The sequence below is a fragment of the Balaenoptera physalus genome, assembly GCF_965194825.1.
Source record: "Balaenoptera physalus genome assembly, chromosome: 5".
NCBI classification, from domain to species: Eukaryota; Metazoa; Chordata; class Mammalia; order Artiodactyla; family Balaenopteridae; genus Balaenoptera; species Balaenoptera physalus.
In genome coordinates, this window is record NC_138884.1 from 148962546 (window position 1) to 148990374 (window position 27829).

At 57.2% G+C, this 27829-nt stretch overlaps 2 protein-coding genes across 23 annotated transcripts in view; both read right to left on the reverse strand.

The window, feature by feature from the left end:
• ADD1 (adducin 1) overlaps positions 1-4096 on the reverse strand; it is a gene marked incomplete at its 3' end in the record, with an annotated part of 76972 nt that extends 72876 nt beyond the window's left edge. For 13 of the 15 annotated variants that reach the window (XM_082464355.1, XM_082464342.1, XM_082464353.1 and 10 more), the window contains exon 1: positions 3945-4096. Of the gene's footprint in view, positions 1-3271; positions 3292-3484; positions 3816-3944 lie in introns of those variants that run through there. The other 2 variants (XM_082464348.1, XM_082464349.1) reach the window with 2 other exon arrangements.
• Positions 4097-15189: 11093 nt separating this feature from the next.
• Positions 15190-27829, reverse strand: part of SH3BP2 (SH3 domain binding protein 2) — a 36045-nt gene continuing 23405 nt past the window's right edge. For 4 of the 8 annotated variants that reach the window (XM_082464369.1, XM_082464373.1, XM_082464371.1 and 1 more), the window contains 11 exons: positions 26050-26189; positions 24770-24872; positions 23148-23265; positions 22746-22816; positions 21794-21882; positions 21466-21534; positions 19051-19702; positions 17337-17678; positions 16846-16927; positions 16134-16193; positions 15190-15778 (listed from right to left, as the gene is read on the reverse strand). In XM_082464369.1, the coding sequence (XP_082320495.1) occupies positions 15641-15778; positions 16134-16193; positions 16846-16927; positions 17337-17678; positions 19051-19702; positions 21466-21534; positions 21794-21882; positions 22746-22816; positions 23148-23265; positions 24770-24872; positions 26050-26185 (1860 nt within the window). In that variant the 5' untranslated portion in view covers positions 26186-26189 and the 3' untranslated portion in view covers positions 15190-15640. Of the gene's footprint in view, positions 15779-16133; positions 16194-16845; positions 16928-17336; positions 17679-19050; positions 19703-21465; positions 21535-21793; positions 21883-22745; positions 22817-23147; positions 23266-24769; positions 24873-26049; positions 26190-26445; positions 26658-27160; positions 27181-27206; positions 27386-27829 lie in introns of those variants that run through there. The other 4 variants (XM_082464367.1, XM_082464366.1, XM_082464372.1 and 1 more) reach the window with 4 other exon arrangements.

Genomic DNA, 27829 nt, shown 5'->3' on the forward strand with positions numbered 1-27829 from the left:
ATTAAGAGTTGTGTCTAAAGGATTTAGGAGCCGATTTGAACAGATTCCTATTGGACAACGATGGAACAAGTTGAGCTTCAATAAGGATCTACAATGAATTGAACCATATCAAATACATTTAAATCCATGAGTTCACAAGGACACAAATACATATACACAATTCATTGACTATTTTTGGAGGACACCAACTCATTATTTTGAAAACTAATAAAAAATGGAGCAGAATTAAGCATTTATCTTGCCTTTCCTTAAAGAGTTATAATTCAAGATAACCAACTTACGAAGGAGGGGAAAGTACTCTTTATAGAAATATTCAGCTAATCAATGATGAAGTTATATAATTAAAATATCAACATTTTTTAATGCCTAATGAAATAATGACTCTAAACATTGAGCATCAAGGGCTCCTAACAAGAAGAAAGACTACTTGCAGCGACATGGATGTACCTAGAGATTATCATACTAAGTGAAATAAGCCAGAGAAAGACATATGACATGATATATCACACATATTATAGCATATGACATCACTTCAGTGAAATCTAAAAAAATGATACAAATGAACTTATTTACAGAACAGAAATAGACTCACAGACTGAGAAAACAAACTTATGGTTACCGAAGGGGAAAGGGGGATAGGGTAAGATAAATTAGGAATTTGGGATTAACAGATACACACTACTATGCATAAAGTAGATAAACAAGTGCCTACTGGATAGCACAGGGATCTATATTCAGTATCTTGTAATAACCTATATTGGAAAAGAATCTGAAAAGTATATGTGAATCACTTTGATGTACACCTGAAACACTGTAAATCAACTATATTCAATTTAAAAAAAAAGACTACTAATCCTTATCTGCCTACTAACCTATGAAGTCTTCTTGCCAAAAATAAATCAAACCTGAATCTGACTACTCCTTCAGCTCTAACTAAATTAGATTACATTTACAGCAAATTCTGTGTAAACTACAGAAGAATAAAATCCAGACTGTGTGTAATTCCACAGGACAAACCACCAATTTCAGCAACAAATAAATTACAAGAGATAACAAAAGATGGAGGAGCCTATAGATTAAAATAAGCCACAATGTATGAATAGCATTTGGATCCTGATTCAAACTGTTATAATCAAGAAAATTTCAACACTAGTTGGATATTTGAAGGTAATAAGGAATTCTGTGATAGTGGTATCTGTATTTATCTTTTTTAAAAGATGTATATAGATATACATACAGAAATACTTAACGGCTAAAATGATATGACATCTGGGTTTGGGGGTACAGATAAAGCAAAACTGGCCATGAGTTAATAACTGCTGAAGCTGGATGAGGGTAAAGAGACGTTTACTATACTAGTCTCTCTACATGTGTGGGAAGAATTAAACATGTAAAAATAAATAAACAAGTCCACATACTCAGCCATAAAAAGGAACAAAATTGGGTCATTTGTAGAGACATGGATGGATCCAGAGACTGTCATACAGAGTGGAGTAAGTCAGAAAGAGAAAAACAAATATCGTATATTAACGCATATATGTGGAACCTAGAAAAATGGTACAGATGAACCGGTTTGCAGGGCAGAAATAGAGACACAGAAGTAGAGAACAAACGTATGGACACCAAGGGGGGAAAGTGGTGGGGCTGGTGTGATGAATTGGGAGACTGGGACTGACATGTATACACTAATATGTATCAAATAGATAACTAGTAAGACCCTGCTGTATAAAAAAATAAATACAATAAAACTCAAAAATTCAAAATAAATAAATAAACAAGTCCAGTTAACCTCTAAGTTTCACATAATAAAAATGTATTTTATATATTTATTGTCAAACTGTTAAAAAATTATGACGATCAATAAAATTTTAACACTGGCTGGATATTTAATTTTTTTAATTTTTTTAAAGTATCTTTTAAAGCATTTCAGTATTTTCTGATTCAATACAAGGACTATTTGAAAGAACTAACTAAAAACTAAAAACCAATCTAAAGAAACAGTTTTTATAGTAAAATCAATAACAAAAAACTGAATACCAAACAAAACCTTACCAATATCGGATACCATCAAAGAGTTAAAGGAGAAACGGTGAGCTGTATAAATTATATTTTAGAAAGGAAACTATCCCACCTTTTGGAGACTGGGTAGAATTTAGATTCCTGTCATTCAGTGAGCCTCTGTAACTAAAACCACACAAGCAGTAAAACAAATCATACCATTTGTCCTGCTGTAACCCACGTCAAAACTCTGAAAAGCAGTTGGGACTGCCAAAACCATCCACTTCCTTAAAAAACAACTTTACTATGGAATATTACTCAGCCATAAAAAGAAACGAAATTGAGTTATTTGTAGTGAGGTGGATGGACCTAGAGTCTGTCATACAGAGTGAAGTAAGTCAGAAAGAGAAAAACAAATACCGTATGCTAACACATATATATGGAATCTAAAAAAAAGAATGGTCATGAAGAACCTAGGGGCAAGACGGGCATAAAGACGCAGACCTACTAGGGAATGGACTTGAGGACACGGGGAGGGGGAAGGGTAAGCTGGGACAAAGTAAGAGAGTGGCACGGACATATATACACTACAAATGTAAGATAGCTAGTGGGAAGCAGCCGCATAGCACAGGGAGATCAGCTAGGTGCTTTGTGACCACCTAGAGGGGTGGGATAGGGAGGGTGGGAGGGAGGGAGACGCAAGAGGGAGGAGCTATGGGGATATATGTACACATATAGCTGATTTCACTTTGTTATACAGCAGAAACTGACACACCATTGTAAAGCAATTATACTCCAATAAAGATGCTAAAAAAAAAAAAAAAAAAAAACAACTTTACTATTCTAATTTAACCCACAGTCAGAATACTAAGATTCTGGATTTTAAAAAGTAATTTACACGTGGGCTGGCACTTGCCCATTAACTAAAGACTGCAGTTATTACAATCCCACCCGCGTACAATTCACCCTCTTTGCCTGGGATGCCCTCCCCTCTTTGGTGCCTGCTGAACCCCAGCTCACCGACTCCGACTCGTTTTCACTGGGGGCTTCTACTGATGTGTTCAGCAAAGAAGACAGCCTACTTCCTATCCCCATTAAGATTTAACCAATTTTTCACCCGCAAAAAAACCTTTCTGTAACAACTTATCAGCACTGCACACCGCTCTCAGCTATGTTTTTGGTTCTTGGGGATATGACAAATTGCTTTATGTCATTTAGGCATAAAATCATATGGTCACACCACCAGCCGTTGCAGGTTAACCATAATACTTACTTTAAGGTAAGACTGCATGAAGTGAACACAAAGACCTGTAAAATATCTTGAGCCATGAATTACAAGAGCAAAAATAAAAGTAATTGCTAAAGGCAGAGACCCTCTGACCCCCCCCCCCGCCCCACCAAAAGAAACGAAAAAGAAAGGAAGGAAGGAGAGGGCGAGATGACCAACAGCTCCTTCTCTAATAAAGTTGCAGGACAACCCTATTACCATCCGTAGGCAGATGTGGCTTTTCTCTTTGGGCAGAAGCTGTCGTTTTTTCAAAAAAACGAGAGCAGACGGGCAGAATCCGGATGCCCGCGTCTGTCTACGTCTGTGCTCGAACCCTGGAGCCCTCAGCCCTGCGGGCCACGGACCCGGCGGCCGCGAGCACCGCGCTGACCCAACGTCCGGCCCAGATCCTCCTTTCCCACACGGACGCCCGAAGCCCACCACCCAGTCCACCGACGAGCTGCCCAGGCGTTCCCACAGACCAGCCCGTGCGACGACGGGTCTGCAGGGCGTCGGCCCCTCTGCGCCAGTCAACGCCGACGGCCGAACGGCGGGGACACCCCCCCCCGCCCGCCCAGGACGGCCCCCGGGGCCGCCTCCACCCTCCGCGCCTCCGCCACGGGCCCCGCCGCCCGGCTTGGAGCCCCGGGCCTGCCGCTGTCCTGCGCACGGGCCTCACCTCAGGGTCGAATCGCGGGCAGCGCGCGGGCTACCAGGTCTGAGCGCGGCCGCCGCCCGTCCGCTCCGGCTCCGCCCCCTGTCCGCCGCGCTTGCCCGGCCGGCAACCCCCACCCGCCCGCCCGGCCTCTCGCCCGGCCTCCCGCCCCCTCAGCCCTCCGCACAGCCCCAGAAGCCCGAGCTGGGTGCGGCCTGCTGCGCCGCAGCCTAACAACGCGCCACCCCCATAGGCCCAGCCCTTGCTGCACCTCCCAGCAACGCGTGCTGCTATTGGCTGAGAGCGGGCGGGAGAGGTGGGGCGGGCTCTGGGCGGGAGGGGTTGCCGCCTCTGGCCACCGCCTTTCCGGGGACGGACTTCGGGGGCCGCGCCCTCCCCCTTCGGACAAAGCAGGGGCCCAAGTGTGGGGACGGACAGTCGCAGCCCCACATGCCTCGTCGCTGAAGCAGGCCGGGCCGTCGTGCCAGCGGCGCCCGCTCACCCAGAGCCGCTCCGTCACTCATTCATTGTTGCTGGTCAGGCTCGTGGAGGTCTCCTGCGGGCCAGATTCGTGCGATGCGCAGGAGGGCTTACCAAAGGGTAGTTTCCAGGCCCTGCTCAGCCTGAGGCTGGGGGCCTCTCCCTGCCCGCCTCGCCCACTCCTCCAGCGGACGGACCCTGCCCCCTGTGCCCAGCCGTGTGCTGGTCTGCATCCAGAAGCCCTTGCCAGGGTGCCCGGGACCACGGGCAAAGTTTGGGGCCGGGCTGGCAGCCAGGGCAGGGCCAGGACAGCTGGGCCTGCGGATCCCGATAAGGCTCCATCGACGCGGCCGCTGCCTGATGCCTGGAGCCTGGCCTGCTGATGCCGCTTGAAAGAGCACAGTCACCTCTGCAGAACCAGGGCATTGGTGAGACCAGGCCACCTGCCAGTGACCTGGAGGCAAGACTAGAGATCACATCAGCACCTGCCCCCAAACTGCCCCTCCTTGTCTCATCCGAGTCCCCAAAAGACCCGGAAGACATATGGGCTAGCTCCCTTTATACCCATAGAAAGTTGAGGCCCAGAGCTGAGCAGTGGAAGAGTAGTGTGGAATCCAGGCCTTCCCTCCCAGCAGGGTCCCCTTTGGCCTTGTCCACAGAGGATCGGGGATACTGTCTATGGCTAATAGACAGTGACCTTTGGTCTCCTGGACACTGGCTTTTCTCAGAAGACTTTTCTGACAAGACTCCACAATTCTACATCTATCACTTCTGTTTCCCTTGCACCCAGCAACAAGGCCTGGCCCGGAGGAGGTGTCCGTGGGGGCTTGCTGAAGGGAGAAGACGACTGAGCATGTTAAGTAGAGACATAGAAGATACAAAAAAGACCCAAGTCAAACAAATAAAGGTGAAAAACACAATGTCAGAAATGAAGAATACACTGGGTGAGATCAACAGCAGGTTAGACCCAGGGACTTCCCTGGTGGTACAGTGGTAAAGAATCTGCCTTCCAATGCAGACTCCGTGCTTCCACTGCAGGGGGTGTGGGTTCAATCCCTGGTCGAGGAACTAAGATCCCACATGGCTGCGGGGCAACTAAGCCTGTGCACCACAACTACTGAACTCGTGTGCCTCAGAGAGAGAGCCTGCATGCCGCAAACTGTAGAGCCCATGCACTCTGGAGCCCACGCGCCACAACTACAGAGCCCACGTGCCCTGGAGCCCACAGGCCACAACTAGAGAGAGAAAACCTGCATGCCACAACTAAAGAGAAGCCCGTGCGCCACAACTAGAGAGAAGACCATGCACCACAACCATAGAGAAGACCATGCGCCACAACCAGAGAGGAAACCACGCACCGCAAGGAAAGGTCCTGCGTGCTGCAACTAAGACCCAACACAGCCAAAAAAAAAAAAAAAACAGAAAAAAAACCCAAAACCAAACCAAAACAAAACAAACACAACAGATTAGACCCAGCAGAAGAAAACCTTAGTGAACTTGAAGACGAAAAAAGAAACTAAATGAAACAGAGAGAAAAGAGCTTGGAAAAGAATGAACAGAGCACCAATGAGCTGTAGGACAACTTCAAGAGGCCTGGTATAGATGTTAATTGGAGTCCCTGAAAATAGAGGTGAGTGTTGGGAGGACAGAAATACTGTTTGAAGATATAATGGCTGAATTTTTTTAATTTCATGAAAACTACAAACCCACCCAGATCCAAGCAGCTCAATAAGTAACTTCTGGGGACTTCCCTGGTGGTCCAGTGGTTAAAACTCCGTGCTTCCACTGCAGGGGGTGTGGGTTCAATCCCTGGTCGGGGTATAAGATCCCACATGACTTGCAGCATGGCTTCCCCCTCCCCCCCCACACCAAAAAAAAGTAACTTCTGGCTTGCTACTGAGCTCCGGTAGAAATGCAGTGTTTCTATGGGACATCTGAGGCCAGAACTGCCCATCACTTGGTTCTGTCAGACCACCAAGACATAAAGCCAGGTAGATAAATCATCATCTGAAAGCATTTGATCCAGGATTGGATTCATGTAGGTGCAGAGGTAAGTGGTCCAGACCCCTACTCCTATAGCTCTGATACCTCTCCCTCAGCTCTCACCTGTGGTCTCAGGGGATTCCCTGTGACACAATGACAGAGGAGGAAAATGTATATGCTTGGTCCATAGGAAGGTTGGCTAAATATGTTGGTGTGGCCTGAAAATGGCCTAATGCTGCACTGTATCCCCATTCAGCGGTCACCCTGAAAGAAGGTGGCAAAGGGAAATCATCCCAATAGGCAAAGCTTACAGTAGTGAACTTGACCACTCACTTTGTGGGAGGGAGACATGGCCTGAACTCATGGGCAGTGAGAAATGACTTAGCTGGTTGGTCAGGAGCGTGGAAGGAGAAATGTGGAAGTTCAGGGACAAGAGGTATGGGGAAGAAGCATTGGGATGGACCTGTGAGAACTGGACAAAGGATGAAGATCTTTGTATTGCATATTAATGTCTACCAGTGAGCGTCCACCACAGAGGCTCTAAACACCAAGCGGATGGAATGGCTCAGCCAATGGGGATCAGCTAGGATCTGTCCTCTGCCACCACAATTGTCTCATCAATGAAGTAGCCGTGGTGGCAGGGTGGAGGCTATGCATGAGCCCAACAGCACAAGCTCCTCATAACCAAGGCTGATCCAGCTACTGCCACTGCCAGTGTCTAACCTGTCAGCATCAGAAACCAAGGCTGAGGCCCCTGGAGGAGCCAACCGGCCACTTGGTGGCAAGTTGATTACACTGGATCCCTTCTACCCGAGAAAAAGCAATAACTCGTACTCACCAAGATAGATTGCCATGTATCTGGGTGTGGATTTGCTTTTTCTGCCTGCAGTACTTAAGCCACCACCACTATCAAGAGCTCACAAAGTATCTGGTTTGCTGACATGAAATCCCACATAACTGCCTCGTACTAAAGGATCTGCTTTATGGCAAAGGAGGTATGGCAATGGGCACATGACCTGGGACCCACCATTTCTACCACAAGCTGTACCATCCAGAAGTTGCTGATCTACTAGAGATGGACTAGGCACATGAAGGCTCAAATGAGGCTCCAACCTGGAGACGGCATCCTGGGAGGATGGAGCACTGTCCTTCAGGAAGTGGTACATACTCTGTACCAATAAGTGACCACTTGGGACTTCCCTGGCGGGCCAGTGGTTAAGACTTCGCCTCCCAGTGCAGGGGGTGCGGGTTCGATCACTGATCAGGGAGATAATATCCCACATGCCTAGCAGCCAAAAAAAACAAAACATAAAACAGAAGCAATATTGTAACAAATTCAGTAAAGGCTTCAAAAATGGTCCACATCAAAAAAAAAAAAAATCTTTAAAAAAAAAGGAAGTAACCACTTTACGAGGCTCGGTCCCTAACAGGTGGACTACCCAGTCACCCCCTTGAGGAATTTGCACTTCCTGCTCTGCAACATTAAGTACTGAGCCTAGAGGTTTGGATTACCAAAGAGGACACTTCTACCCCGGGACATAGTAAAGCCGAAGCTATGGCTGCCACCTGGTCACGTGGGACAACTTATGTCAGTAGATCAGTAGGCACAGAAAGAAGTGGCCACGTTGGCAGGGGTAACTGACCCTCGTTGTTGTATGTAGGGCTGCCAGCCTCATGATGGGGGCAGGCAGGAGTGTGTCTGGCACTCAGGCATCCCGAGGGGCAGGGTAGCTCTTGGGTCTCCCATACCCAGTGACTTTATAAACAGGCAAGCATGGCAGCATGGCCCGGTAAGCGCAGGCTCCCAGGGACTCGAAGAGCCAAAAGCCTAGCCGTCAAGAAGAGAAATCTAGAAAGGGTGGTGGAAAAGGAAAGTGTTGGGTATCATTTGTGGTTTTGAGTCCAACTGCAGCAGTGGGGGCCACATAGTTTATCCCTCTACCCATCTCTCTCGAAAGTTCTCCCAGATACTGGGACCAGTGAGAATACTGAAGAGTCTGTGTCTGAATGGACTGAACTTAATATAAGAAACAAGTGGATCTGAGCACTTCAAGGGGTGGACTTGGTAATTGCCATTGGTGCCCTGCCCAGATCCCCATTCCGGGTTGGTTCTAAAAGTGGTCCCCTCTCCAGGTGCTGTGAGTGTTAGCTACTAATTGCCCACAGAGCCCCTTTTGCCAGAGTGTTGCCCTTGCACAGGAGATTATCTCCCTACCCAGACAACCCCTGGCCAATAACGCTGATCCAGGGGCACACAAGTCTTGTCCCCTCAAAGCAAAACCAACTCTGTAGGACAAGGCGCATTCCAAAGCTTCCTGTAGGACCAGGCTAAAGCTAGTCTCCAGCTGAGACCACCTCCTTCCCGTGTTTTTTCCTTTGCACTATCCTGATTCCCCCATTCAGCTTATCCTGAGACTACTTGCACAAGAGCAATAAATCACTTGCACAAGATCCCTGTTTCAGGTTTTGCTTCTAAAGAACCCAATCTATTAAAACTATATATAAGAAATACTGTCGGGACTTCCCCGGTGGTCCAGTTGTTAAGACTCCGTGCTCCCAATGCAGAGGGCACAGGTTCAACCCTTGGTTGGGGAACTAGATCCTGCATGCTGCAACTAAAGATCCCGCACGCCACAAGGAAGATCCCACACGCCGCAACTAAGACCCAGGACAGCCAAAAATAAATAAATAAATACCTAAAAAACAACAAAAAAAGAAATACTGTCTACAAGTCAACACCAAAAAAGCAAACAACCCAATTAAGAAATGGGCAAAGGGGAGTTCCCCAGTGGTCCAATTGGTAAGACTCCTCGCTCCCAATGCAGGGGGCCAGGATTCAATCCCTGGTCAGGGAACTAGATCCCACATGCCACAACTAAGAGCCAGCGTGCTGCAACTAAAAGATCCTGCATGCCACAACTAAAGATCTCGCACACTGCAATGAATATATGGCACAACCAAATAAATAAACATTAAAAAAAAAGAAAAGAAATGGGCAAAGGACTTGAATAGACATTGCTCCAAAGATATACAGATGGTCAATAAGCACATGAAAAGATGCTCAACATCACTAAGCATTAAACTGCAAATCAAAATCACCATGAGATACCACTTAACATCCATTAGGATTGCTATTATTTTTTAAAAAGAAAAGAAAAAGAAAATAAGTGTTGACAAGGATGTGGAGAAATTAGAACCCTTGTGCATTGCTGGTGGGAACATAAAATGGTGCAGCCACTAGGGAAAATGGTATGGTGGTTCCTCAAAAAGTTAAAGAATTACCATATGACGTAGCAATTCCACTTCCTGGTATATACCCAAAAGAACTGAAAAGAGACTCAACACTTACTTGTACATCCATGTTCATAGCAGCGTTATTAACAATAAACAAAAGATGGAAGCAACTCAAGTGTCGTTGACGGATGGATAACAAAATGTGGTCCATCCATACAATGGAATATTATTTCTTTCCTTAAAAAGGAGGGCTTCCCTGGTGGTGCAGTGGTTGAGAATCTGCCTAATGCAGGGGACACGGGTTCGAGCCCTGGTCTGGGAGGATCCCACATGCTGCGGAGCAACTAGGCCCATGAGCCACAACTACTGAGCCTGCGCGTCTGGAGCCTGTGCCCCGCAACAAGAGAGGCCGCGACAGTGAAAGGCCCGCGCACCACGATGGAGAGCGGCCCCCGCTTGCCACAACTAGAGAAGGCCCTCGCATAGAAACGAAGACCCAACACAACCAATAAATAAATAAATAAATAAATAAGTCAGGAGCTCTTTAAAAATTAAAAAAAAAGGAAATTCTGGGGCTTCCCTGGTGGCGCAGTGGTTAAGAATCCGCCTGTCAGTGCAGGGGACACGGGTTCGAGCCCTGGTCTGGGAAGATCCCACATGCCGCAGAGCAGCTAAGCCCATGCACCACAACTACTGAGCCTGTGCTCTAGAGCCCGCGAGCCACAACTACTGAGCCCGCGTCTCACAACTACTGAAGCCCACATGCCTAGAGCCCGAGCTCCACAACAAGAGAAGCCACCGCAACGAGAAGCCCACGCACCACAACGAAGAGTAGCCCCTGCTCGCCCCAACTAGAGAAAGCTCTCACGCAGCAACAAAGACCCAATGCAGCCAAAAAATAATTAATTAATTATTTTAAAAAAGAGGAAATTCTGACACATGCTACAGCATGGATGAATCTTAAAGACATTATGCTAAGTGAAATAAGCCAGTCACAAAAGGACAAATGATGACTCCACTTGTATGAGGGAACTAGAATAGTCAAATTCATAAGACGGAAAGTGGAATGGTGGTTGCCAGGGGCTGGAGGAGGGGGAATGGGGAGTTACTATTTAACAGATAGAGTTTCAGTTTTACAGGATGAAAAGAGTTATGGGGATGGATGGTGGTAGTGGTTCACAAGAACGTGAATGTACTTAATGCCACAGAACTGCATGCTTAAAATGGTTAAAATGGTTAATTTATATTATGTATATTTTATCATCATAAAAAAGTTTAAATGGTATTAAAGTACACCTTCCTTTTCCAAGAAAAAAAAAGAAAAAAGAAATACTGTCTTGTGTAGGAGTTAAAAAAAAAACACACAAAACTAGACACATACAACAATAAATATCAAGTAATGAGGACCTCAATGAGGTTAAAAGTTACCTGAAGGGAATTCCCTGGCGGTCCAGTGGTTAGCAACTCCATAATTCCACTGCAGGCGGCACGAGTTCCATCCCTGGTCAGGGAACTAGATCCCACAGGCATGCCACAAGTGAGAGTTCGCATGCCACAACTAAGGAGCCCACATGCCGCAACTAAGACCCGGCACAACCAAATAAATAAATAAATAAAAATTTAAAAAAATAGTTGGCATGGTGTTATTTGGGTGGTGTCATCCAATAAACTAAATTTGAAAAGAAAAAAAAAAGACATAATCAAGCAACAGTAAGTAAGAGAGCTTGGCACTGGCATAGAAACAGACAGACAAATGGAACAGAACAAAGAGTCCAGCCACAAACCTACACATATATGGATATATGGCAAGTGGCATTGCAGATGGTTGGGGAAGGGACAGGTTATAAATAAATGATGCAGGGGTAGGTGGGGTAACCCTATGGGGGGAAAATGAAAGTGAATCCTTATCTCTTGCTATGTGCAAAAAACAATTATTCAGTGGAGGAGATATATATGATACATGTTGCTGACAATATTGAGGCTATATAAATAATTCTTATAGATTAATAAGAAAACAACAGGAAAATAAGCAAAAGATTTGAATAGACACTTCACAGGAGAGAAAATCAAAATGGTTAGTAAATACATGAAAATGTGCCCAAGCTCATTAGTAATTAGCTAAATGCAAATTAAAGCCATAATTAAACACCCACCAGATTGGCAAAGGTGAAGAAAAGTCTGACAATACCAAGTGTTAGCAAAGATGTGGAACCAAGGGAAGTCTCTTTTACTGCAAAATTCTTGGAAAACAGTGAAAGGCCCTAGAACTCAGGAGTCAGACTCCTGGGTACATACCCTAGAGACACTTGTGCACACATGCGTCACAAACACAGATAAGACTGTTCCTAGTAGCACTGTCTGTGATTGTCCCAAACTACAAAAAAACTAAACGTCCATCCACAGTAAAATGGATCCGTGAACCACGATAGTCAATGGAACAGTTTTCAGCAATGAATCTGAACAAACTACAGCTACGCACAGCAACCTGGACAAATCTCAAAGACGTAACGAGCAGAAGCCAGACGCCAAAGCTTGCACCTGTATGATTCCATTCACATAGCGTGCGAAAACAGGAAAGCACTGTGATGGATGAAGGTTTCATAGCAAAACAGGAATGTGAGCCTCCCCAAAGCGAGGGCAGGGGTTACTTGTGAGAGAGGAAGGGGGTGGTGCTGAGCTCGGCAGGGTACACGGGGGCTGGTTCACTTCATAGCAATTTGTTACGCTGTACATTTGTGTTGTTCACTTTTCTGAATGTTTCATTCCACCGGAAATGAAAGGAAAAAGGAGGTGCCTCAGCTCTGAGTAGCTCAGAGTGTGACCAGGGATGCAGCTGGAGGGCAACGCAGGGGCAGCTGTCAGGCAGCCTCTGAGGTTTCTGAGGAGCAAAGGAAGTCTGAGGGAGGCAGATGGGTCAGGTCTGCTTTGCATCCCACGACTCTCCCTCCTGAGAGAGTGCTGGTGGCTTGACGCGGGATGGCCACTAGCAACCGTCTCCGGGGCGCAGACAGGGGGCCCGACGTGTGTGCAGGCTGCCCAGCCAGGGGCTCCCCGCTGCTGAGTCACAGCCAGAGACAGGCTGCGGCCTGCCCCTCACTGCCCCTCTAGAGACGCACAGATTTGGTCCAAGTGCCAGCTCTGCCTGATATTCCCTGGGTGGCCTTGCTGTCCTCTATGCCATGCCCTCCAGAGGCCAGCCCAGTGCAGCCCAGCTGGACGAGAAGCCCCTTGGGCCCAGGCCCCTGGTGCTCAGCCTGGGGTGCCAGAAGCTCCCCCTCGGACCAGCAGGGGGTGTCCATGCAATGTGACCCAGAATCGGGGTTGGGACTGGGAGCAACTCTGGCTTGTTTTGTGAGGTCTCTTCTGGTTCTAAAAACATCTTTTGACAATAAAAATCTCTATGAACAGAAGGTACAGAGGCTCACTGCACTCCTTCTGATGAACTGCAGGAAAAGTAAAACCATGTTCAGTGCTCAGCTTGGAGAAGCTTCCCAAAGTGTCCAGGGCCCTCTTCCCTGGCACAGGAATTGAACCATCTCTGGACTCACCATCAGGCTGGGCAGGTCAGCAAAGCCTCTCTGAGCCTCAGTTTCCCTATCTGTAAGGTGAGGGAGCAGCACAGCGCCTCGGGTGGGGCCCCCGTCAGTTTACCCACAGACTGGGGCTGGCAGGGCAGAGCAGTGAGGCAGGTCCCCCGCGGAGCTGTGGCCCCCTCGCTGGGTGAAGGCATGCCCAGAACCCCGGGAGGCAGGCTAACCAGACACCCTGCAATGACTGTCCGAGGCCGCACGGGTGGCAGGGAGCTAGGCGGGGTCCAGGGTCTGGGCTCAGCAGTGAAGGACAGATCACAGGGCTGCGTCTAGAATCCAGGCCTCTCTGAGCCTGGGTTTTCTCACCTGTAAAACAGTTTGCCTGGAGGGCAGCTGCTATTAGACCTAAGTCAAGCGTGCAGCTCAGCACCTTGAGTACAGTAAGTGCTCAGCCAGTGGTAACCACCCTCCAGCCCTACGTGAGGAATAGAACATTCATGGCAGGTCTCGGGGGAGTGGGACCCCTTCCAGCCCCTCCTGCGTGCTGGAGGACGGTGCCTGGGGCCCCATCCACTACCCTCCACACACACACTCTAGCAACCGAGGCCCTGGGCCTGGGGTGTGAACTCACAAAGAGGAGGGCAGCTGGCCCGGCAGGCCCTGGGCTGGGCTCTGGGCTGGGCCTCTAGCAGAGACAGGCCTCATCTGTCCAGGCAGCCAGAAGGACCTATCACCTGGCTCTGGACACCAGAACCCCCCAACCTTCCAGCTCAGGGGTCTTCAAGTATGAGCTGGCTGCCAAGTGGCTGCATGCCAGCTAAAAGCATTAGTGTCCTGTGTCCTACAGCCATCAGCAGCACAGCAGACCCCGGACACTGCTGCAAACTGCTTCTGATTTCCCAGGAAGGGAAACTGCAAGCCACAGCGGGGACTGGTGTGCGTCACTGGGCTCGGGGCAGTGGAGTGCAACCGCAGGAAAGAGGAACTGCTGGCTTCCCACAGCGGCTGCGGAAGGAGCAGCAGGGGCTCCGGCGCCCCCACCTCCACCGGGCGGCTGCAGAAGAAACATCTGTAGAGATGGTGCTGGACACTCGGTTCCCGGGAGGAGACGGCTGCTGTCTTCCCCGCTGCACCTCCAGGAGCCTCCCACCTGACTGGACTCCTCTCTCCTCCTCCAGCGAACCACCACCTCACCCCAGGACATGCCCAGGGCAGGGGAGGGGACGTCCAAAGGGCCTTCCTCCGGAACCATTAATCAATGGCTAGTGGGCACACGGGCTCTTGTGGCTTGGCTTTTACATCGCAAATTCCTCGTTCCCAGCAAAAAGTGCAGCGAGGAGCAAATGACCCTGGGTTCCCTGCCAGCCCTGACACCCACTTGAGTCTGTTTTTATGAGGAAAAAAAAAAAAAAATCCAGCCTGGATGGCCACGCCAGGGAGAGTAGCCTGCTGGAATTCCATGGCAGGAAGCATGGGGATGATGGGTGCTGGGCCTGCACCAGGCATGGACCAGAGGACTTGGGCATCTGGGTGCCACTGTCCCCACCCACCCCTGGCTGACACAGGGCCTACTCTTTCTGCAGCACTGTAGCCATTACTTCCTCCAGGAAGTCTTCCTGGAGCCCCCAGCTGGGTTGCAAGCTCCCAGCCCCTGCACACCCTGTTACCGTGGACGGTGGGCACTGTGCGTACCTTCTGCCCAGTTGTCTCCCAGTAACCACTGGTTAAGCCAACGAATGACCCAATTACTGATGTGAGGAGCCTTTAACTCTGTAGCCTCACTGCCCTGGACCTGACTTCTGGCAGCAGAACCTGGCGTTTTGGATACAGGCTCTGGGCCCAGACTGTCCAACTTTTTGGGTCCCGTTCTGTTACCAGCTGTGGACCCAAGGGTAAGTCATCTAGCGCCCTGTGGCCTAGAAAACAAGACCACCTCCTAGAGGTCCCGTGAGCTGACCTGCTACAGTCAACACTTGAATGCTGGTGTGGGTACTCAGTAAGGCCGGCCATGCCCTCTTCCCAGTGCAGCCCTGGCCACCGGGGCAAATGTCATCTGTGCTTTATTGTGCGGCACCAGCCCCTGATGGAGCCTGCATTGTAGCGTTCCTGGGGGGTCCAGCCCCTGCCCCCACCCCAAATACCCCAGCCCTGCCCAGCTCCCAGCCCAGTGCCGGGGAGGCGTGCCGGGGGTACCAGAATTTCTGTAAATCAAGTCCAGGCTGGGCTCAGTTCTGGGCTCCTGGGAGGTGGGCAGGGTGAGACAGGAGAGCCCCACACAATTCTCTGGAGCCCAGGGCCTGGCCGAGCCCCGGGGACCCAGCCCGCTGGGCGGGGCCTGGCCTGGCAATCTCTGTGAGGTGTCCACTGGGGAGGCCCCGGGTCAGAGCACGGTGCTGGCTCCCGCGCGTCCTCCCGTGCAGGCCCGTCTCCTTCTGCGTGGCCCAGGGCTGTGGCCCCGTGGCCGTGTCTGCCCCGCAGCGCGCAGTACAGGTGTCACCTGGGCCGGGCGTAACCGTAGGGATGCCGCAGCAGCAGGCTCCGGTGGCCTGGCAGCACGTGAGTGTGGTAGTGTTCCACCAGGCTGCCCACGCTCACAAACAGGACCTCGCCCTCCAGGTAGGACTTCGCCTCCTGGGTGGGGAGTGGGGCAGGGTCAGAGGGGCCGGCCAGCCGGCCCTCCCTGCAAGACGGGGCGGTCGGCAGTAACGCTCTGCCCAGGAGACGCCGGCCAGGTCTGTAAATAAGCCTAGGGCCGAGGGCTGATCACCCCATCTCCTCTAGGGTCAGTGGAGGACACAGAGAAGCCAGGAGAGGAGGGAGGTGGGGCCGTGGACAGAGGGGAGGGCGGAGGAGGGGTGTTTGGGGGTGCTGGCCTCAGACCACCCACTATCTATGCTCCCCCAGGGAGACTCTGCCCTGACCCCAGCCAAGCCCCGGACCAGGGCTCCCCTCCCGCCCAGGGCCCTCGGGTAGGCAGCCCGCTCACCTTCTCAAAGATGCGGTAGTTCCTCACTTTGCTGGAGGTTTCGTCCCACACGACCAGAACCTGCGGGGAGAGGAGCGGGCAGAGGATGGCTCACTCACCTCAGGAAAGACATAGACTCGGGGTGCGGGGGCAGCAGCGTCGAGGCTGGGTCCCTGGGGGAGGGTCACCCTGCCCATGGACAGCAGGGTCAGGATGGGCGGCCCCTTGCCCCAGGACTCCTGCCCTCAGAGAGTATGTAGCAGGTGCCTGGTCCACACTAGGACCATCTCCGACACTCAAGGGGAAACAGGCTCAGTGAGGTCACACGAGTCACCCTTGGAGGGGCACAGGCAGAGCCAGCAGACATCCTAACGTTCCCACGGCCCCAAGCAGCCTCCCCTTCAAAGAGCAGGAAGGGGAACCCCCTACCCCGTCAGAGCCCCGGGCCCCCCAACGCTTCCTGTGCCTCACGCCCTTGCTGGGGAGTGGGCATCACTGCAGATGGTGCTGAGTTCCTGAGAATGGATGGGGAGGAGGGGGCTGTAGACCTCAAGGATGGAGCTCGGTTGAGAAGCCAAGTAAGAGGCTGCGTGGGGAAATGAGCTACGAACTGTAGAGTCCCGTGCTCGCCTGTCAGCCTGGGTGTGTAGAGAGTGGCAGACCCCACAACGCAGCCATCCTGGGGGCCTCTGCACAGCAGGGTGACGGCTGACCATCCTCCCTGGGTGCCTACCTTCCCCGACTTGGTGGAGGAGTTCCGGATGCAGTAGAGGCCGTCCAGGGGCTCTCCCCGGGGGCTCGTGGCTTTGAACAGCCTAGAAGAACACAGCCGTGCGAACAGGTGAGCCCCCCTCGGACAGCTCTCTCAAGGACCCTCCAGCCCCAGCCCCACGTGGCTTTCTGTCGTCCCAGATTCTGCAGCTCAGGTTCCGAGAGCACCGGGGACCACGAGGGCCGGCCGCACAGAGCCCAGGGCGAGGCCAGAGCAGGGGCTGAGCTGGGAGGAGTCAGTTCTTTCACCGGGTTTCTCGTGGCACTCAGCTGTGTTCTCGTGCCAGTAACTGCCCAGCACCGAGGCTGGAGAGGGGGACCGAAAAGCAGGAAGACCGGAGAGTGAGTGTGCGTGCGTGCGTGTGTGTGTGTAGGTGTGTGTGTAGCAGGGGTGGCAGAGAACCTCAGGTCTGCCAAGACAAGGCCTTGGAGAAAGAAGAGCTTCACACTGACCTTTCCACTTCGCAAGATTCCGTGGTGTTGATGAAAACTGAGCTGGGCAGTGGCACCTGGAGGGAGGCCAACGTGGTCAGCGGCAAGGTCTGGGTGGGGCTTTCCCCGCTGGCTGCCCGCCTGTGCCGGGAGCCGGGGCTCTGCGCCGTGCTCCGTGCCCCCAGCTCTCCCGCAGCCGCCCACCGCGCCTGAGGTCTGGGCGCTCCGCTCGGCCTTGCCTTCTCGTAGCCCTCGTCCGAGTCCTCCCCACCAGTGTCCGCCTGCGGCGTGCCCGCCCGCGCGGGTTTCCAGGGTCTTTCAAAGGAGAAGCTCCTGAAACTCTGCCCGTCGGGGGGTGATCGCCTGGGAGGGGAGCAAAGAGAGCAAGGCCGTGTCACTGCCAGACGTGGGACAGGTCCCCTCTGCTCGCCTCCAAACACTGCTCCCCGTGCCCTCCAAGTGACCACACCAAGCCTCGGGACCCATGAGGTCTGGCGCCTGCAGCCCTGGCGGCTGTCAAAGGCTCAGGACCACAGAGCTCGGGAGGGGTCCACGCTGACCGCCCTGGGGTGGCAGGAATCGCCTGATGCCTGGCAGCCTGAGCCAGGGTCACCGGCAAGGGGGGTCCTGGGCTCCAGACGCTGTGGGCCAAGGGCCCAGCTCTGCCACTGACCAGCTCTGCGACCTCAGCCAAGTCGCACTCCTCCCAGAGCCACGGGGGATGGGTGTGAGTGGGTCGAGCGGAAGGGACACGCCCCTCACTGTGGCCACATGGTCCGAGCCTCCAGAGCTTCAGGGAGGGTTAAAGGAGGCCACCCTGGGACGGGCTGCCAGGCTGTGGGTGAGGCTGTGCTGTGGACGATCAGCCCTGGCACACGCAGCCCCGTGGCACTCAGGTCCAGATCCAGAGCTCACGAACACATGAGCCAGCCTACAACTCTGCGGCCCCTCACGGACGAGAACCATGAGCGTGCCCGGGGTCCTCCCAGGCGCTGCCCCACAGGTGGCAGCGCTAACAGAGCCCTAGGGAGAAGGGCGCCGCGGTCAAGGGTGCTGAGGAGGAACCGTGCTAGTGCGCCCGCCCGGGCTCCCCACCGGGGCTCCCAGAGCCTTCACTGCTGAGGGCCCTACGGGCTGTGGGTGTGATGACACGCCGGTCTCCCGGCACTGCCCAGCAATAAAGCTGAAAGTGTTTCAAGCAGGCCTCGAGGTGAGTCACACACACGTTCCACATTCCACTGGGAACGGGCAGGTTCCCAGTCGGGAAGGGCACAAAGGCAGCCTCGGGGGCATCAGAAGCCCCAGACAGGGCCGGGAAGGGCACTTCTGGCTCAGGAGGGCTCAGTCCCACACCTCCCCACAGCGCCCGTCCCTGGGCAGGCTGGCAGCGCCCGGAGGGCCCTCACTGCACGGCAGGGGCTCTGGGAGGCCGGGGTCCCCAAAGCCCCGCCTTGCTCACTGCTCCCCAAGGCAGCCACGGGCTCCAGGCTCACCACCCACAGGGCTGGACCTCAAGGGCCAGGCGGGACACCCCCGGGAACCCCTGCGTCAGGTGTAGGGGAGGCCGTTCAGCCTAGGCAGCCCAGGACCGTCAAGGCGCCTTCCTCCCCCCCACCCAGGCCAGGGCCGCCTGGCGCCCGTCATGGGCTGCGTGCCAGAGGCAGGGAGGCTGGGTCGCCGGTGGGAAGACAGGCTGGAGAGGGGTCCCGGTGGCACCAGTGCGGCACAGACTCACTGGAGGTGGGGGAGGGGCGGCTTTTCTGTCCTGGGCAGGATCGCGGGCCGGGCTGTGGCCTCGGGCGTGGGCAGCTTCAGTGCGGGAGGCCGGGGGGCCGCGGCGGGCACGAAGAGTCCGGGCTTGGCTGCCTCCCTCGGGGGGGCGCCTTCAGCCATCTTCAGGAGCTTGGGCTTGTTGGCTGGCACGGGAGGGGGCTCAGGTGTGGGTGGCCCCCGAGGGGACAGGTGGAAGGACCTGAGCTTGTCACAGTTCCTGGAGGTGGCAGCGGCTGCGCTGGCAGAGCTAGAGGGAGAGCTGGCGCCGTGGCCAGGGACCCGGGGCTCTGGGCCGGGGCTGGTGTCCTCATGGAAGCAAGGTGGCTTCCGGCTGGGCACGGCGGGCAGGCCGCCCAGTGGGGGGTCACTCACTCTCCGGGAGGGGGCGGGCACCCTGGGGCCGGGCTCGAGCCGCCTCGGGCCCAGCAGCTCCCTCCTGGAGTCCTCGGGGGCCGGGCCGGCATCGGGGAGGCTGCGCTTAGGGGGTGCGGGTGGCAGCAGAGGGCCTGGACCCTTGGAGAGAAAGGAGGGGGTCCGGGGCACATCAGAGAAGACGGGCTTCCTGGGCGTGGGCACCGGAGGTGGGGGGTAGGCCGGTGGGTGGATCAGGGCATCTGCAGAGCAAGGAGACCCATCTGGTGAGCGAGCGTCCCCTGCTGGAGGCCGGAGCAGCACCACCTCTGCCGGCAAGGGACGGCCAGGGCCAAGCAGGCGTGCAACCCCTCAGCCCCCAGCCCCCCAGCCTGGCCGCCCGCCCTACAGCCCCGATGCCCAGCACTCCCGATGCACCCTTCCTTCTGGGACCCTGGCCCAGCCCAGGCCGCCCGGCCCTCCCTCTCTGTCCTCCATACGGCAGCCTGTGCAAACTTCCTGAAGCCCGGGTGTCACATCAGGAGCCTCCAGCTTCCGGGGGAGTGGGTCGGGGCGAGAAAGAGAAGGGGCAAGGAAGCCTCCCAGGACTGGGCCTCAGCTGGGGCGGCTGGGATTCCCACTAACAGAGGTGAGGAGGAAGGGCGGGAGCAGGCTGGGGGAAGCTGGGGGATGGGTTTGCTCCTAACAAGTTGACAGTGCCGTGAAACATCTAGGGGACGTCGAGTGGACTCCAGGGGCCCAGGCCCAGAGTTCAGAGGAAAGGCCCCGGCTGGAAATGTCAGGAGTCAACAGCCTGTCGATGACACTGGCTGTGGCCCAGGAGTGACAGGAGAGGAGTGGGCCAGGCCTGAGCCCTGGGGTCGTGAACGTGGGTACCCCGGGCAGCACAGGGCTGGGCAGGAGGGGACCCGGAGCACGAGGTGTCTGGGGCTGGCGAGGCAGGTGGGGGCAGGGAGGGGTCCCCGGGCCAAGTGCCACCCTCGGGCGCTGGGGTGGGAACCCTGACGAGAGACGTTCTGGGAGAGGAGCCGGGAGTGCGCAAGCAGGTGTGCAGGGGCACTGGGCCCCTGGAGGTCCAAGGTGGGGATGAGAGTAAGGCCTCCGTGGGCTCTCTCCAGCCAGGGCTGGGGCAGACGGAGGCAGGGCTTCACCAGGGCTGCGGTCACAGGCCCGAGAGATGAGAGAGCGAAGCAGGCGAGCGAGGGCGCAAAGACCAGGGGATGGACAAGGGTCTGACGTGGGCTCAGTGCTGGCCTGCAGGTCCTGGTGGGCTGAAGGCCTGTGGGAGCTGGGGCCCCAGAGGGAGGGAGCCAGTGGGAGGGAAGAGGGCTGGTCCCAGGTGCACGTGAGGGAGGCACAGCTAAGAGGAGGCCACGAGGAGCTGAGGGGGCAGAAGACAAGGTGGCTGGAGAGGAGGCCAAGGAACAGGGAGTCCCCGGCCATGATGAAAGCAGCAAGAACCAGAGCAGCTGGGGGAGGAGCACTGGGGGTGGAAGGAATAGTGAGCGATGGGACAGATAGCAGGACAGAGGCATGGCCCTCCCCCACTCGTCCTTGCGCTTCCCTGGGATGCCTGGTGCAAGCCTGTCCCCCTTGCCGGGCCGAGCGCTCTGGAGGGTGGGGCAGCTGAGTGACCATCTGGCCACAGGTGCTCACGGAGAGCTATCCTCCCTCCCTGTTCTCAGCCCCCAGGGCCAGCCCTGGCTCGGCATCCCACGCGTGGGGCTCCCCCTCACCCATCTCTGCACCGCCCCTCCCCCTCCCAGGCTAACTGGAGGAGGTCAGAGGGCAGGTGAGCAGAGCCAGCCTCTTCTGCTCTGTTCCTCCCAATACTTGGGCTGAAGGAGCAAAACCGAGGCCCGAGGTGGAGACGGTCGGGCCTCAGGCCACCCAGAGCCGTGCCCAGGCTGACACCCCCGGCCCGGGGCGGGGGGGCCTCTGCTCCAGGTCCCCGTCCTGTTCTCTACTCCCAGCGCTGCCCAGGCCTGCCGGCCGCCCCACCTACCCTCAGGCTTCCCGGGCTCCGGGCAGTCGGGCTCCATGTACGAGTCGTCCTCATCGTCGTGCTCGTAGTCTGTGGGGCAGATGCAGGGTCGGACTCAGGGCCACCAGGCCAGGGGCACCCAGGCCGGGGTGGCCGGGCGGGGCTCTCAGGACCTCGCTCCCTCAGGGGGGCCTGGGGCCAGGACGAGGTGGGCAGGATGGGAACCCAAGACCCAGGCTGCCTGGGGAAGCCGAAGGGACGGAGCAGGGAGGCCAGCCAGCTACGTCTCCCTCCTGGGCAGCAGCCAGGCGTGGAGAGACGGCGGGCAGAGGATGGGGACGCGCCTCACCTTCATTGTCAGTGGGGTACGGAGAGAGGCTGATGTCCACGGGCCGCTCGATCGCACCGTAGAAGCTGTCTGTGTCCGAGCTGGAGTCGCTGAGCGCAGGGCGGGCGGGGCAGTGAGTACCGGGCAGCGGGTCTCCTGCACTCACACTCTCGGACACGCAGACAGACACACACACGTACAGACACAGACGCAGCCACGTGCACGTGGACACGCAGACACGCGGATACAGACAAACACACAGATAAACACGAGAACACACACGGACACGTGCGGACACAGAAAGATCTAGACAGCCATATACACACAAAACAAGGGCAGACAAGGGGACTGGAGGCTGTGGTGTCTCCCTCCTCAGCCCCACCGTGGGTCTCGCCACAAGTACACCCCTGACCGCCCAGACGGTGCCAGGCCTCAAGGCTGGGCCCACGTCCCCACCTGCTCCTGCTCTGGGAGCTCAGGCAGGGGCCTGTGGGACAGCCTAGGTGTGCCCAGCCCTACCTGGGCCTCCCTATCCTCATCTCTGCAAGGACCGGATGGATGCAGTTCCCGCCCAGAGAGCCCCTGCTGCTTGTTGAGCCACCTCACCGGTCACCAACACCCGACAGGCTGGGCCACTGCCCTGGGGACTGACTCTGGTCTCACTCCCTAGTGAGGGGCACTGGGAACCCAAAGGCCTGAGCTGCTAGAAATGCCAGGCTTCCTGGGCGGGCAAGTAAAAGCACGTGTAATCCCCAAACAGGAACTACCAATGGAGTACATGCATACACATGCTTACACACTCAGGTGCACACACACAGGTGCACACCCCGCACACACGTGGCCCAGCTGGTACCTTCAGAAAAGCCTTCAAGGAAGGGATTCTGGGCCAAGCCCCCAGGGGTCGGGAGGCAGGCACACGTGTCAAGTCCAGGGCCCCAGTGACACCCGGCCACCATCACACCCCCAGGCCCACCTGGCATCCGGAGGCAGCTCCTTCTTCTCATGGAAGTGGCCAATCTCCCTGCGCAGCAAGGCCATCCAGCTCTGCGGGTCAGTCAGGCCCTCAGCGGGAGTGATGCGGCCCAGGGGAGGAACCCACCCTCATCCCTCCTCCCCTGCCCACACTGGCTGGTCTGTGTCGACCGCCAAGGTTGGGGAAGACGACCCTGGCTGGCCCTTCTGGGGCCGCGGCCCCCCTTCAGCCCACCCAGGGTTCCTCCTGAGACAGCGCGCTCTGGGTGTGAGGGGGCTGGCGCCAGGCCCTGGGCGTGAGGACCGGAGACTGGGGGGCGGCACCCACCCAGCTGCCCATGCCCCAGCCATGGCCCCTCAGGGCCTGGACGGGGGCCCTGATAGTTCCCCGGCCCCCCATCACCTTGCGCTCATCCTCAGAGGAGGCAGAGAAGAACCACGTGCGGTGCTTCTTGCTGATGTGGACGATCTTGAAGGGGAAGACGTTGCTGGACGTCGTCTCCTCAGCTGCCCGCATCACCCTGAGGGCAGTGCCAGTGGTCACCATGCGGCCCATGCCCGCAGGGACGGCCCAAGCACAGCCCCGCCCCTGGACAGGACTTGGCACCCAGCACCACGCCCCGAGGGACACGGGAAGATCTGGACAGTCGGCCCATCGATGCTGCTGGCTGAAGGCCTGGATGCGTCAGGCAGAAGGAAGCGTGTGGGCAAGGGTGGGCAGTGAGCGGAGGACGCAGGGGTCCAGGAGGGCTTCCAGGGAGCAGCGCATGCAGGGCTCTGAGACGAGGACATGCCACCCTCGCTGCCCACCAATGCTACTTTACTTGGATGCCTCGGGCCCCGCCTGGCCCCTGGCCTACCTCCTGGGGACCCTCATGGGGCTCGTGTCACCCTCAGCCCTGCCCCTGCTGCCAGGTGGCTAGCCTGAGAACATTTCAGGGAAGTGACTCACTGTGGCCGCTCCTGCAGCCAGGACATGGGGTTTGCGTAGAGATCACAAACTCTACCGTGGGGGGCGCTGTCAGGCTGGGCGCCTGGGGCAGGTGTGTCCATTCGGCCCATCAGAGGGCCTGGACCATCCCCTGCTGCAAGGCTGCACTCCCACCAGGCCAGGGGTGGTGTGTTTGGGGAAAGGAAATGTCCCTCCCCAGGGGACCCCAGAGCTCTGATCCACCAGTGCCCGCTGGCAGCCACAGGGCCCTGGAGCCTCCCCCGGCCTCCACCTGGGGGTTGGGCACTGGGCTGGGTGCTTGGGGCAAGTTTCCCTACTGAGCTTGTGGCCAGCATGTGAGTGCAGGCCTAGAGTCACTCCCCAAGGGCGCCAGTCCTGCCACTGACACCACGGGACCCTCAGGTTCTCATAGGCAGGAAGGGCTGGGCCCTCCCGGGGGGCAGGAGGCACAGACTAATGCCATTGGGTGCAGGGCCTGGGTGGTGTGACACCAAGACCTAGAGCCAGGAATCACACTTGACCCCCCCCCCCACACCGTGCAGGCCCCTGAGGCCGTGGGTGGGCCCACACGTGCCAACATGCCCCATCCCCGGGGGGGGGGGGGCGGGTGGGGGTGGGGGGAGGCCCAGTGCCCACGAGTCAGAGAGCTTCTTGAGGGCAGGCTCGTGGCCAACTGATAGACTGGCAGCCCACAGTGGGGAACTGGCCCCAGCCTGGGAGGCCCCGGGAGCCAGGGGGGCCTGGGGCAGGGCCTGGGGTAGTGGGCTGGGCTCTTGGCCAGAAGCAGGCAGAGATGGTTGAGGGGGAAAAGGTGGGGAGGAAGGAGGGATGCAGAAGTCACTGGGGACTCTGGAGAGCAGGCTGTTGCAACCCTTGAGGCTGATAAAGCGGCAGGAAGCGCCAGCCTCGTCCCCAGGCCCTCGGCAACGGCCTGAGGCCAGGATGGAGCACAGAGGCTGGACCCTTCGGAAGGGCTGGGGGTGTGAACCATCTCAGGAAAGCCTGGACTTGCCTTGGGTGGGACCAGGGGCGAACCCGCTGGCCGTGGGACTGGGGGTCAGTGGGGCACTTACCGGTTGTAGCCACTCAGCGAGAAGGCGCCCTGCGGGGAGGCGGACGTGCTGCTCTTGAAGTAGTAGATGCAGCGCTTGTGGATGATGACAAAGCGCAGGGGCCCTGCGAGCGGGGCGGCGGGGCGAGGGCAGGGGCTGAGCCTCTGGGCAGGCCCCACTCCAGGGACCACGCCTGGAGGCCCTGGGCGACTCCAGGCCAGGCCTCCTGCCGCCTCCCCAGGAGTCTACCATGGGGCCAAATGCTGACAGAGGGATGGGCATGCTGGTCCCTCCAGGGCAGGGGACATTCAGGGGGCCGTGTGGTGCTACCACAGGCCCCAGGGACAAGGGACTAAAGTGGCTCGAGGAAGGGCAGAGCCAGGGCCAGAGGCCCAGGGAGGCCACAGAGCCGCCTTGCTGGGTGGAGCGAGGCTGGGGGCAAAGAAGCCCAGAGATCTTGCCAACAAGAGCCACTGGTGTGGAGCCAGTTATGGTGAGAACCCCCGGGGCTACTGCCCCATCCCTGAGCAGCCCCTCCCAGGCCTGGAGGCGGCTCATTTACAGCCCCTCCTTGGAGGCTCCCTGTTCAAAGAGGAGAGCAGACCAATCGGAGCCCACAGAGAAACCAAACCCGTCAGCCTGGGGCACCTCAACCAGGCAGCACAGGGCCAGGGAGTCCCTGGCAAAGGGCACAGCTTGAGCAAAGGCATGAGATGCTCGTGGCGGGTCAGAGGGCTGGGCAAGGCCCTGATGCTCCTGGGCTTCAGTGTCTCGAAGCCTGGGCATCTCCCAGGCCTGGGGGCTCTCTCCCTCTCCCAGCCTGCTGTCCTAGGCACCAGAGCCCCGGTCTCATGAAGCTCTGGAGGTCCAGCACCCAGATGGCTGTTGGCCTGGTACGTGGGTTCATTGCAGACGGAGTGACTGCCTGACTCACTGAACACCCACCTGATAAGGCAAGGGCACCACCCAGGGGCCAGACCTACCAGGCCAACAAGGGCTCCCGCCCCTGGCCACAGGCTGAAGCTCCCTTGGCCAGCTGGTCAGCACTGTGCACCAAATGCCCTCCTATCTCCACCCGCTGCACCACCCCAGACCCTTCCGCAGTCCTGGGGGCTGGGGAGGCCAACCTCAGGGCCCCGAGGGGGTGCCGGCAGGGAGAGAAGGGAAACTCTGGGGGGCCCACCAGGTAAGGAAGGAAGAAGAGGCTCAGAAAGGAAGGGCGCTTGGCCAAGGAGGTCCAGTGGGGCTCAGCCCTGCCCCCACGTCCTCCCATTGTGCTCCCCACCACCCAGGGGACTCACATTTGAGCAGCTGCAGCTGGGTGCCGCCCTTCTTGTGCAGGTAGCCAGCCTTGGCCACACCCCCAGGCATGGTCAGCAAGTTCTGGGCGCCAATGGCCTTCATGGGGACGGGCCAGTGCATCTCCTCGGCCGCCATGAAGCTACAATACAAAGGGAAGGGGACATGTCTCAGCCAGGGGTGGGGGCCGCACCCTCGCCAAACGGGGCCAGGACAATCGTTTGGTGGGTTGGCTGGGATCCACGCTGTCTACCAGTCAGCCTGGGGCATGGTTTGGGCAGGGACCACCCAGTGCACGGTCTCCAGGGGCAGGCTGCCTGCCTCAGGGTTAACCCAGGCCCGCAGGGCCCTACATTCCAGGCCTGGCTGTAAGGCCCCGCCACTTAACAGCCTCTTACTCATGTTCCAGCTGCTCTCCCAGAAACCTGGCAGGTTCTTTCAGTTTCACACTTCCGGCCTCTGCCTGGAATGACTGCTATCCCTCCTCACACGGAGAACTCCTACTCGTCCTTCAATACCCAGATTCAGACTCCCCTCTTCTGTGACGCACCTCAATGCCCAGTCACATTCGGGGCCTCCCGCACCCCTGGTCCCTCTGAACAGCACCCACCCACCCTGCACTGTTTTATCCAGTGCCTGCCCCCACCCCACCCGGGGCCTGGTCCGTCCGGGGGCCCCAGTGGAGTTGGAGGAGCAGTTCGGGTCAGACCCAGAGGCCCAGCCTTGCTGGAACTCCTGCCCCATCCCCAAACACACACACACACACAAAGAAAACCACTCCGCTCTCAGCAAACCGGCAGGCTCCAACAGATGTTTACCGCCTCCCGCCTCCCCGGACGCCTGCCCCTCGACCCCTGCCCAGGTCGCTCGGGCTGCCCCCTCCAGCTCCACCTGCGCACAAAGCCACCCCTCTGGCCTGCGCCCCAACCAACAGTGGAGCCTCCGACAAAGCGCGCCACCCCCGCGCCCGCCCGGCGGCCCGCACCGGACAGATCCCCGCGGGCGTAGGGAGGAGGGGGCCCCGCGCCCACCCGCCCCGGGAGGTGCTGGCAGACGGACAGGCCCCCGCCCCGTCCGGAGCCCCCAGACCCGCCGGAGCCGGCCCCCGCCCGCCTTTGTTCCCGCCGGAAGCGCCGGCTCGGTCCGGCTCGGTCCTCACAGCGTCCACGCGGCGGGCACGACCGTCTTCGGGGGGTCGGCCCGCGCCCGCCTCCCCTGCGCGCACCGACGCGGCATCGGGCCGCGCGCCCGGGCCGCCGCCTCGCCCGCGGCGCCCTCCTCCCGCCGACACCCGGCCCGCGGCCGCAGCCCCTCGCTCGCCATGCCGCCCCGCCCCCTGCCCGGCCGCCGGCTCCGCCCCTCACAGGTGAGGCGCCGCCCCGCCCGTCAGCCCGCGGGGCCTCAGTTTCCCCGCCGGCCGCTGCGAGGGTCGGGGCGCGGGGGCGCGGGGCGGACGCCTGGAGGGCCCCCGACCGCCCCCACACCCGGGCCCCAGCCCCTCCGGCTCCTGGCGGCGGAGACCCTGGGAAAGTGCCGCCTCCTCCTCCCTGAGCCCCGGCCCGGTGCACCTCTGTCAAGGGTGGTGCGGGCCGCCCCGCCTCCCGGGGCTGAGCTGGAGTTGAAGCGGGGCTGGCTGGCGAGTTTCCCCTCCCCCCGCCCCCCGGGGCGCGAGCACTCAGGCTCCCGGCCGGGGCTGCCGGTCCCCCCTCGTTCCTCCCCCGTGGCCCCCTCTGGGCGGGTTGCGTCGCCTGTCTGACGCGGGATTCCCCGCAGGGGTCAGGG